Genomic DNA, 12,239 nt, shown 5'->3' with positions numbered 1-12,239 from the left:
AACTTCTAGTGACTTTTAGGACAACCAATAGTGATTTTCCTTACTGAGGACTTGGCAACACTGACTGTAGCTAATAGCTGTCTGTTAATACCTCTGCTAACTTAAGTCACTCAACTGGACACTTCAACTATGTTTCTGCTGTTAATGCCTTTTAGCATTATTAACTGACCAAAAACATGGCTTGATGTTTGATACAGACTCTTCAAAAATTAGTGCTTGGGTTTCTAAACTGTTTAACAGGAATTTGGACCTGTGCAATAGAGGCATACACTTTATGGAGCGTGCTAACCATGCTCGCTAACCATGCTCACTAGTTAGCTGATAGCTTAGCACTACACTCTCTTCTAGGTTGTTTTTTCCCTGAAAAGACTAAATACCTCCTTCAAAATGTCCAGTCCAGTCCTGAAACCAGTGGGCAACCTCACAGTAGCCACAACTGTGTTTTATTTACAGTCTGTGGTTTGGACCTTCTTAAGGAAAGGGCAACCAATCTGAAGAAAGTTAGTTTATTGAAAGGGAGGGCAGCTTTGTGGTGAAATAGGAACGCTATGTGTGATCTACAATGTGCCTAACCTTCCAGGTGGTGGGGTGTCTGTGTCCAACGGGATTCAGTGGGAAATTCTGTGAGAACACTACAGATTTATGTCGAGGCGAGCCCTGCTTCCGAGGAGTGCAGTGCCGATCAGAGTCTGGCCAGTTCACCTGTGGTGAATGTCCTGATAACACTTTCGCTAATGGGAAAAAAGGATACAAGTGCTTTGAAAGTAGTATGTGGATTTTTTTTTTACTTGTCAACACATTATCACCTTCTAAAAACCACCATGACTGACCCCATAATTTCACCCTGCACCTTCCTTTTCCCAGACATGTGCATCCCTCCTTTTCCCTTCCCCTGCCACAAATATGCTTATTGCAACAGCACAAAACAGAGCTACACCTGCACATGTATGGAAGGCTTTAATGGAGATGGACACAACTGCACAGGTAGTGAGCACTCAGCACTCGAGCATGAATAATAATGCAGCTTTTTAAAACGTCTTCACTTCATTCTTTGTGTCTGTATTATAGATGAAGACGAGTGCGAAGAGATTCAGAACTGTCAAAATGCCAAGTATGAGTGTAAGAACAAGCTTGGCACCTATGAATGCATCTGCAGATATAAAAACTCCAAGGATGATAAAGGATGTGGTACGTTCACCCTCACATGTAGTGGACTATTGTGGCAGTCAAAGTCTAAATGTCCATAAATGCATTAGAGTGAGTCAGATGACAGTTTGCAGATACTCATGTAGCTCTAGACAGGTGTGTAATTTGTCAGTTGTGTAATGTGAGGAATAAACAGTTTTGCGCACAAATAGCAAGCCCCAGACATTATATTTAATATTAATATTTACACTTATAAGTGTAGAGGCTGACACAATGCACTTATTTAACCTATAAGAAAAAATTGTCTTGAGAAAAAATAAAAAACTAAATAGGTTTTTCTAAGTCTTAATGAGATCTTAACCAGTTTCATATGGAGAAGTTTTTACTTAGCGAGTGAGTTGGTTAATGACTAGTTAGTGACAAAGAGTACTTCCTCTTTTTGATGACCCTTTTAAACTTTCTTTGAACTGTGGAAACTTTAACAGGTGTTCAACACATAGCTTCCACTGTAGTTACTATAATACCTCTAAAGTTACAGCAGGAAATCAAATAAATGTACACGCACTAGATTCAAAAAGCTTCAACAACCCTGAAAAAGCAAATGAATCCAAACCATTTATCATCTTTTACTTGGAACCTATCCCAGCTAGGGGAGGTCACCAGTCTGTCGGCTATCACAAGAGACAAATGAGCATTCATGCTCACATTCACATCTACAGATGTAGCTGACATACATGTCATTGGTCTGTGCATAGGAGGAAGCTAGAATACCTGCGAGAACATGGGAACTCCACATGTAATAAATACAACAGAGGATTTAAATCCAGGACCTATTTGCTATTCAGTTCAATTCAATTCAGTTTTATTTATAAAGGGCCAAATCAAAACAACAGCAGTTGCCCCACGGTGCTTTATATTGTAAAGTAAAAACCCTACAATATTCGAGAGAAAACTCCAACATTCAGACAACCCTCTATGAGAAAGCCCATGTCACTTTATAATGCTGGGTACAAAATGATTGTTTGGCTAAGGATAGTACAGATGTGCAAACATCCTCTTGCCAGCTGATACGACTCATTTTGAAGCTGCTGACAGCTGGATCATGCTAAAGGAATTCAACTCTTCAATTCAGTTTTATTTATACAGCGCCAAATCACAACACTGTTGCCTCAAGGCGCTTTATATTGTAAGGTAGACCCTACAATAATACATACAGAGAAAAGGCCAACAATCATATGACCCCCTATGAGCAAGCACTTTGGCGACAGTGGGAAGGAAAAACTCCCTTCTAACAGGAAGAAACCTCCAGCAGAATATTAAATTCCGTTCTTTTGAATTCTTTTGGCGACAGAGAAAGACTGAACTCAGAGTGGTCAAGCAGAAAAAATAATCTTTATTTTGCATTTCCGGAAATGGAGACCCGAACACACGAACACACACGCTCAGGTCTGAATTCTTTGCCAGCTAAATCCGTATTTCTGCACTACGTCACACCGACACACAGTTTACTTAGTTCCGCTTTTTGTTTCTGGTTTATTAATATGCCTGTGCAGCTCTGCGCTAAAACTTCCTGTTCTCTGCAAAAGCATGCAGTTTCCTGTCAGTACTTTTGGCTCAGATTCTACTCAGAGTTGGCCCTTTTAGACTGGAAGCAAACTATATTAAAAGCAAGTAACAATAAGCACTAAATAAGCACTAACAATATATTAATTTTGTGACAAGAACCAGGCTCAGGGAGGGGCGGGGCCATCTGCTGCGACTGTTTGAGGGTGAAGAGCGGAAGATAGGGTAAAAGACTCACTGTTGAAGAGAGTCAGAGATTAATAGTAACTAATGTTTAAATGCATAGTGACATATAAACACCAAGAGAAAAGAGGTGAATGAAGAGGAAACCCCCAGCAAAATAGATATATTGCAGCGTAACTAAATGAGGATTCAGGGTCACCTGATCTAACTCTATGGTTTATCAAAAGGGAAAGTTTTAAACCTAATCTTAGAGATATGGTGCTCTACATACTGCACTGTGCAGCTGAATTCAGGAATCAAAACAGGAATCCAAAACTGGATTATGACCATGACACTTTCTAAATATGCTCTAACTCATGGTGCCTACTTCCATCATTTATGTACAGCCTATTGATGAAACTGACTCTCTTAAAAGTGATGGAGTATTACAATCACCTCCACACTCAGAAAGGCACAAATTGAAGTTGCTGTAGTCTCTGCATATGTAAAAACTGTAGTTGTGCTCTACAGCAGAGCATACCTGCTGGTTTATTATAACTCAGCTAATGTGTTTCTCTGCAGGTGACTCTCCTAATCCCCCAGGTAAGCGCACCCATATAGTTTCCCCTGTAGCTTCATCACAGCTCACCTGTTCCTCTGGTGTTTTATGGAAAATTATTATAGCAAAGATGCTTAAAGCTGCTCTTTCTGCCGACAGGCTATAACATGTTCAATGTCTCTGTGACCTGGAAAAAGAACGCAGCTGGTGGGATCCAACAGGTGTGTTTGTACATCAGAGATGTCTGGTAACACGTTCATCTGTAACAGTAATACAGGTTTATCAGTAGTTTACAATCATAATCTCTTTTTTCTCTCAGTTGAATGAGATGTTAACCAGAGGTTTTACAAACAAGTATTATAACATCACCGAGATCAATCAGGGATTCACACCAGATGTGCTCGAATATCGAATCAAAGTGTCCAGTGACACCCCCCACTGGTACATCACAGACTACCTGACCAGAATCAGCAGCCACTATGGCATCCATGCCATAGAAGTTAATGGTAAAATATCTTTTATCTGTATATGCGCTGTTACTAGTGTGGATGCCGATTATAAACACAGCCAAAGTTTCAAGTAATGAGGTCAGAGCATGCAAGAGTTCAGGCTTCAGACTCCTCTAAATTCCAGGTTTCTCAAAGGTTTTAGCCCACTTGTTTCTGTAAGATGTCAATAATATAGCTGCAAGCAGAGAAGCCACACCCATCCAGCCTTCTGTTTGTGAGGGAAAGCTAATCAGAAGAAAGTTGGTTTATATGCACACAGCTTGTTTAAGACAGACGATGAACTGGAAAGCTGCACGGAGACATGGCACAAGATAAATAAAGATTATTTTTAACTTTTAATCACACAAAAAATCTACTCAACTGGAGTTCAGCATTAAAGACATTAGCATAAACGCTGTTGCATGGACGACACATACATACTCTGACGTCATTATTTGGATATTTATGCGTGTATTTTTGTGTATTTTATTAGCAGAAGCATAACAGTGTTAGTAAGACTGTTTCCCTGCCTACAGACGTGGATGAGTGTAGTAGTAACGAGTATAAGTGTGACCACCCTGCTCTGTGCACCAACACCTACGGTGGCTACCGGTGTATTTGCAACGAGACTGACGTGAATAAACGCCAGTCCTGCATCATAGGTGAGCATCTTGTGTCCGTCCTGGTTCTACATCAAGTTACCAAATTAGTAACCTTCAAAACGCTGCTCAGGTTGCATAGCAACCATTGTTTGATAGAAATCTCACTCGTCTTCCTTTTACTGAGTTGTATGTGTTGTGTCTGAGGCTGAGAGATCACGGGCCTGTAAAGACAAGACAAAGTTTTTTATTTGGCTCATTAGTGGCTGATCTATTACAGAAAGAGGCCGAGTGGGAGACACAGAGGTAGACCTGGTCCTGGGGCTGGTTCTGGGCATCTGCATCCCTCTGCTGCTGCTGCTGCTCCTGGCTGTTCTGGCCTGCGTCTTCTGCTGCCGCAAGAAGACTGTTACTGGAGAGTGAGTGACACGAGCTTATATACAGTTTTAAATTTATACATAACATGAATGCAAACTGAAGTATAAAAGTTAGTGTTTTCATTGACTAACACTACATTTTGATAGCTAAGAATTAATGTTCCATGAACTCACTGCCCTTTAAGATCCAAGAATAGCGGCGTTAATTTCCAGTGTTTCTTTTTTTTCATTCATATGACACTGTTGTCTCCTGGCGCACAGTGAGCACCATGCATCAGGCCTCATGTGTTCTGGTCTGTAATGAGCTTTACAGCCTCACAAAAGCTGTGCTGAGACAAAGCCTACAAATTAGCCAGACCTTCGTGGGGCACTAAAACTCTAATGAATAAATATAAAACATGCTTTCAGGTGGGTCAGCAGCTCCTTTGGGCAGGGTGAAACGAGGTTTATTGCAGGTCATCAAAAGATATACTGCTGCAAGGAGTGACCGGGCCAACACGCACATACACTGCTTGCGCACAAACACAGTTACACACTGTGCATTTCAAGGTACAGTAGTCAAGTAGGTCTGCCCAGAGACAATCTTCTGCAGCAACTTGAAGGCTTTAAATCCTGTCTGCTGTTCTGCTGCTGCAGCACTGTCGTCCTCCTATTTAACTTCTCAGTTGGAGTACAGACTGCCCACTCTACTGCTATATTAAACAAAGACACTTCCTACTAACAGCTTTGGGCCGAGTTATGAAACTGCACTTGGGTAACACTGAGGAATAGTTACGGGTACAATAAAGCCTAAATCAGTGTATTGATGGGGGGAGAACATTCATCGGTGGAACAAATCATTCAGGTTTTATTTATAATTAGAGACAATGTTGGCTTTCAGCAAAATGTCTAAAACAGCACTGTGAATCAGTCAGCTATTGCAATGTTCTAATGGTGGATTTACATGGTGGACCAAATGTATCTAAAATAGATGTATAAAATTACAGCAAAAGTTTGGTTGCTAGTTTTTTGCTAATTCACAGAATAATTTTTGTTTTTTAACCTATTCTTTAGTTGCTTTAGTGCAGTATGAATGACCACGTGGGAGGTCTTGATCAGTAGGAAAACCTGTAAAACTTATGAAAACACAGTTAGAAGTCCAAAATCTCTACCCTTCTTAACATTTTCCAGTTGGAGTCTTTTGTGGGCTAAATCTAACCCCGGGTCTTATGTTTGATGCTCCTGTTTTAAAGAAATAGCTTAAACCTTTTTTGAAAGGGAAACTACTGACTACTATTTTCTTGTGTGCTGACTTACCTGAGAAAGTTACTACGTTTATATCTGTGTGGTAAATATGAAGTTACAGAGAGCAGGAACGTAGCTTAGCATGAAGGCAGGCAATGGGGAAACTGCTAGCTGCTAGCTTTGTGTATAATTTGGTATTGAAAATATACCCAGTATATCAGGTATCGAATTTTGTTACATGTTGATGTTAGATGTAGGTGTTGGGCACTGGGGGCACAGGCTTCAGAGTGGTCACTGTTAGACTAACGAAGGCATGAGGTCAGAAGGGTGTGTCCATGGACTATGATGTTCACAGATCACATTGTAATTTGAGAGCATGAAAGGCAGTGGAAACAAGACTGAATACATGTATGTGAATAAGAGGGCGGCAGTATCTAAAGTCATGTAACAGTGAACGTGCAAGGACTAGAGGTAGTAAAGATGGATGAGTTAAATAGCTGGGGTCAACCATCCAAAGCAACAGATGCAATGCACAATGAAGACAGTGTGGATGGGGTGGAGTGGATGCAGACGAGTATTAAGGGCGGTTAATGACAAAAGGATAGAAAGTTAGAAAGGGTTGACATGGTTTGGACATTTGAAGAGGAGGGGTAGCAGATATACAGGGAGTGCAGAATTATTAGGCAAGTTGTATTTTTGAGGAATAATTTTATTATTGAACAACAACCATGTTCTCAATGAACCCAAAAAACTCATTAATATCAAAGCTGAATGTTTTTGGAAGTAGTTTTTAGTTTGTTTTTAGTTTGAGCTATTTTAGGGGGATATCTGTGTGTGCAGGTGACTATTACTGTGCATAATTATTAGGCAACTTAACAAAAAACAAATATATACCCATTTCAATTATTTATTTTTACCAGTGACACCAATATAACATCTCCACATTCACAAATATACATTTCTGACATTCAAAAACAAAACAAAAACAAATCAGCGACCAATATAGGCACCTTTCTTTGCAAGGACACTCAAAAGCCTGCCATCCATGGATTCTGTCAGTGTTTTGATCTGTTCACCATCAACATTGCGTGCAGCAGCAACCACAGCCTCCCAGACACTGTTCAGAGAGGTGTACTGTTTTCCCTCCTTGTAAATCTCACATTTGATGATGGACCACAGGTTCTCAATGGGGTTCAGATCAGGTGAACAAGGAGGCCATGTCATTAGTTTTTCTTCTTTTATACCCTCTCTTGCCAGCCACGCTGTGGAGTACTTGGACGCGTGTGATGGAGCATTGTCCTGCATGAAAATCATGTTTTTCTTGAAGGATGCAGACTTCTTCCTGTACCACTGCTTGAAGAAGGTGTCTTCCAGAAACTGGCAGTAGGACTGGGAGTTGAGCTTGACTCCATCCTCAACCCGAAAAGGCCCCACAAGCTCATCTTTGATGATACCAGCCCAAACCAGTACTCCACCTCCACCTTGCTGGCGTCTGAGTCGGACTGGAGCTCTCTGCCCTTTACCAATCCAGCCACGGGCCCATCCATCTGGCCCATCAAGACTCACTCTCATTTCATCAGTCCATAAAACCTTAGAAAAACCAGTCTTGAGATATTTCTTGGCCCAGTCTTGACGTTTCAGCTTGTGTGTCTTGTTCAGTGGTGGTTGTCTTTCAGCCTTTCTTACCTTGGCCATGTCTCTGAGTATTGCACACCTTGTGCTTTTGGGCACTCCAGTGATGTTGCAGCTCTGAAATATGGCCAAACTGGTGGCAAGTGGGATGTTGGCAGCTGCACGCTTGACTTTTCTCAGTTCATGGGCAGTTATTTTGCGCCTTGGTTTTTCCACACGCTTCTTGCGACCCTGTTGACTATTTTGAATGAAACGCTTGATTGTTCGATGATCACGCTTCAGAAGCTTTGCAATTTTGAGACTGCTGCATCCCTCTGCAAGATATCTCACTATTTTTGACTTTTCTGAGCCTGTCAAGTCCTTCTTTTGACCCATTTTGCCAAAGGAAAGGAAGTTGCCTAATAATTATGCACACCTGATATAGGGTGTTGATGTCATTAGACCACACCCCTTCTCATTACAGAGATGCACATCACCTAATATGCTTAATTGGTAGTAAGCTTTCGAGCCTATACAGCTTGGAGTAAGACAACATGCATGAAGAGGATGGTGTGGACAAAATACTCATTTGCCTAATAATTCTGCACTCCCTGTATTGAACAACAGATGTTGAAGCTGGAGCTGCAAGGCAGGAAGAGAAAGCGAAGACCACAGTGAAGATTCATAGATGTAGTGAAGGAGGATGCTAGCGCTAGGGTGAGACAGATAACCCCTTCCCCTTCTTTATGAGCAGCCAAAATAAGAAAACTGGTTCACAGGTGCAGGGAATTAGAGCTGTGAGGAAGACACACATTATTTGCGCTTTCTTTATGAGCTTGCTTTGTCTTTAATTCATGCAACTGACTTTTAGGTTGTGTATTTTTCATCTAAAATATTGACTTTAGTTTTTTCATCTCAATGGACTGGAAATGACTTCAAATTCCCAAACATGTTTTTGTTTATTTATTTATTGCTAGTTGCTAGATTCTGGTTCACAGAGTGCTCCAGGAAAGAAAGCAAGAAAGTTACAATTTACACCTTATTTTTTGGACTTTATGCGCCTTATAATCCGGTGTTTATAAGGCGCATAAAGCGAAACAAAACTGTCAGATAAGTCGAACTTTATTCAACTGATTCAAAATAACTCTCAACATTGTTCAGTTGTAACACAAAAAGTGTAGAACAATACACTCGCTTTTTCAGTTCATTCCTCTTCCACAAATCCATCAAATTCTTCATCTTCAGTGTCTGAGTCTGACAGTTGGGGGATTTCAGCGTGTCTCTTAACAGGTGCCATTTCGGGGTCCTTATACACACACCATAATATTATGTTGAAGCACAGTAGGTATTACTCTGCAAGACTCCTGACTATAGTAGCAGTAATGCTCCGACAATCTAGCGTGCGGCTTCATAGCTTACCAAAGTACCACATAAAATCAGTTCGAGGTCAGTAAGCACAACCAGAATTAATACATAAGGCACACTGTTGATTTTTGAGAAAATTAAAGGATTTTCAGTGTGCCTTATAGTGTGGGGGGAAAAAACTGTATTTTGAAATGTCTTCTTCAAAAAAAACCAACAACAAAAACTGTAGTTTTTGATCTTTTTAAGCTTTTTATATTATGTGTTTTTTATGTAGTCCTTTCGATGACCTGATATATCCAGATAAATATTAAATATATATCTGTGTGTGTGTGTGTGCGTTAAAAAGTGCACCGCAGATCTGTTTATGACTTCCGCACGGACGTAGAGCATCCAAACAAGGTAATAGAGTGGCTTGCTGTTGGTTTTCTGAGGCCCAGGATGTAGAGCAGATCAGCTACTGACTGGAAGGTTGGTGGTTCGATCCTTGGCTTCCCCAGTCTGCATGCCAAATATCCTTGGGCAAGATACTAACCCCAAGTTGCTCTCCGATGTGTCTGTCAGAGTGTGAATGCATTCACTGAAGTGCAATTGGTGAGATTGCACTTGAGGATATATTGTATGAGTTGGTGTGAATGGGTGAATGAGGCATGTTGTATGCACACTTTGAGTACTCCGAGAGTAGAAAAGCACTATATAAGAGTCTGACGTTTGCCATTTACCAAGAGACAGGGAGGGGACGGTACAAGCATTCTGAGATTGTTAAAGTAAAGTGAACAATAAAAATCCAGGGAGGTAGTTATCATGTTTTCAGAGAAAAACAGATACTTGGATTACTTATTAATATGATTGTAGTCCTTATGATAGAGCAGCTATAGTTTTATTTCCTTCTTTTCACTTTTTCCATCAGGCTGCATCAAATATCTTATAAAATCAGCTCTGGATATAACATTTCAACACTCCGACTGCAGTTTAGACAGCAATATCACAAAATTTACTCTAATAAAGAAACAAACAAAGGGTCTGAGGAGGTTTGCACATTCAATTGGCAGCATTACAAAGAATCACTTGGCAAGATATGTGTTTTTGTTTTGGGTCTGTTATTCACAGAATGACTCATGGTACAGCAGGTTCCACAGCCTGTACCTCATTATCATTGAGGATATACATATTTGCACAAAGAACAACTGTAATTATACACCATCAGACACCAGTGAATGGCTAATCAGACGACGGTGAATCTAGAGAGCCATTCGGGATGTGTGTTTCATGTTTTTAATCAGCTTTAGCCCCAGATTTCAACCTCTTTCAACACTGTGCTGGAGCCTGCATGAATATGCATGAGTCAGTGAGTATTCCACAACAACTGCTGCCCATCCAAACATTTCCATAAATTTGACTGAAATTATTGTCTATTGTGTGGAAACGTGGACGGGTATTAATCAGATTAGAAGAAAATACAGTAGAATCTACAGAGAACACCTGCTATCGATAGAGGTCGATGCTGCAACCAGGCTGTACTACATATGGACCCATTTAATCCAAGACTCTGCCACCATCTCCTTGTCTGGAAAAATGCACATATGAATACAGAATCATGACCTGTAGACTGCGGTGATTTCATGTTTACTTCTTCAGTATGACTGGCCTGTGTGTTTTCTTCCAGAATCCCCCACCTGTATCCAAACTACATCCCGGAGCAGTACAACCCTCCACCCTTCAACTATTCAGACCCGGCTCTGCAGTACATTACTCACTGCAGCCCTCGAATCCTGGACAACTACGTACCAAGGCAGCGCCATAGATAGCACACGCTTACAGCTGCATACATCTCACGCACATTTGCATCTTATCAACCACAACATTAAAACCACATACAGTACACAATTGTGTATGCCACCCTCGTGCCCCAGATCACCTCTCAGCCATCAGCGCGTCGACATGGGACCTCTTGATGAGGCGTCTTGTGGTCTCAGCTGTGGATCATTGCGGCTGTGGGCTGTTTTAGGGCATCCTGTGGACTCTGTGGAGTATGAAACTATGGGTCAGCCTCTTTTTGTTGTTATCTTTAAGAAATTGCTGTGAAGTCATGGTGTATTTTTCTGCTGGGGAGGAGGCTGCCGTCGGTGAGGTGCTGGGGCAGAATGTTGTTCATTTCTAGTGTCTTCTCATCTTGATGCACTGTAAGCATGAGGTGTAATTGAGCGCTGGTTTTGCACTTATTTGTTCCTCCGTGCTTGTTGCTTTCACTTCCACTCAGTTTATTCTGTAAAAACAACTTGGTTGGTTAGGGTTAAGGAAGAGATGGTGGTTTTGGTTAAAACGTACCCCCCAGCTATGTTTTTGACACATGACGAGCGACAGGGGATGGCTGCTCAGTGTCTCTTATGCTACATGCGTCAAGGCATCCATGCAAAGGAGAATGAGCGCAAATTAGTCCTGTATGATAAACATCACTAATTCACGCCCCAGGGATGCCAGAGGGCTGTCACTTTCCCTAACAGTGGTTTTAATGTTGTGGCTAATCATTAGGTGTTTAAAAATGTTGAGATGACAGATTTTGATTTATCCCATCACAAAGAAGTAATCAAACCCGAGTGACTTTAAAAGACAGTTATTTCCAATCCTCTCCATTGATCCAGTGAAGGATGTGCCAAGATCGACAGTTTAGAGTCAGAGTCTTACCCAGCAGAATTCGACAACCTCTTGGCTGGAGACGCTGATGAAAAGTAAACCACTGCAGTGGTCCTTGGTTTCCAGCTGATCCAACGCCAACAGCTTGTTTGATAGCAACATTAGCATTTGTCAGAATACCCGATGTCAGGATCTGCTCACAATAAATTAAGTAAAATTAATCCCTACTGACAAAACCAGCAGCACTCATACCCAGTAAAACACAATGAATTCAATTTGTGTTATTATTCTGCCGAGACTTCAATCCATGAAAAGTAGATGTCGCTGTTTTTTAAAAGGTATTTATCTGCTGTGAAAGTGACACCCTTTATTGTTTATTGATTGACTGTGTCCCAATAAATTTGACAAAGCAAGAGTGATTCAGTGCTGCAGCTGGAAGCTGTCAGTCGTAAAACCTCCCAGACTCTGCAAGTAAGAACCATTTCTAAGTCTAAATAAAATGCCACTTTAGCAA

At 41.0% G+C, this 12,239-nt stretch overlaps 1 protein-coding gene across 1 annotated transcript in view; it reads left to right on the top strand.

The window, feature by feature from the left end:
- The window catches only part of LOC146695913 (uncharacterized), a 31,979-nt gene extending 20,512 nt beyond the window's left edge, over positions 1-11,467 (top strand). Inside the window, exons 17-25 of the mRNA XM_085476674.1 lie at positions 581-767; positions 865-984; positions 1,069-1,188; positions 3,454-3,474; positions 3,590-3,651; positions 3,750-3,936; positions 4,455-4,580; positions 4,798-4,936; positions 10,758-11,467. Coding sequence (XP_085332800.1) covers positions 581-767; positions 865-984; positions 1,069-1,188; positions 3,454-3,474; positions 3,590-3,651; positions 3,750-3,936; positions 4,455-4,580; positions 4,798-4,936; positions 10,758-10,899 — 1,104 coding nt within the window. The 3' untranslated portion in view covers positions 10,900-11,467. The remainder of the gene's footprint in view (positions 1-580; positions 768-864; positions 985-1,068; positions 1,189-3,453; positions 3,475-3,589; positions 3,652-3,749; positions 3,937-4,454; positions 4,581-4,797; positions 4,937-10,757) is intronic.
- Positions 11,468-12,239: the final 772 nt, after the last annotated feature.

This window comes from Copadichromis virginalis, linkage group LG13 (assembly GCF_057382275.1).
Source record: "Copadichromis virginalis isolate Kocher_CV1m ecotype Utaka linkage group LG13, C_Virginalis_male_GT1.1, whole genome shotgun sequence".
Lineage (NCBI taxonomy): Eukaryota > Metazoa > Chordata > Actinopteri > Cichliformes > Cichlidae > Copadichromis > Copadichromis virginalis.
Note: the sequence above shows the minus strand (reverse complement) of the source record. Positions and strands in the feature narration are given on the sequence as shown.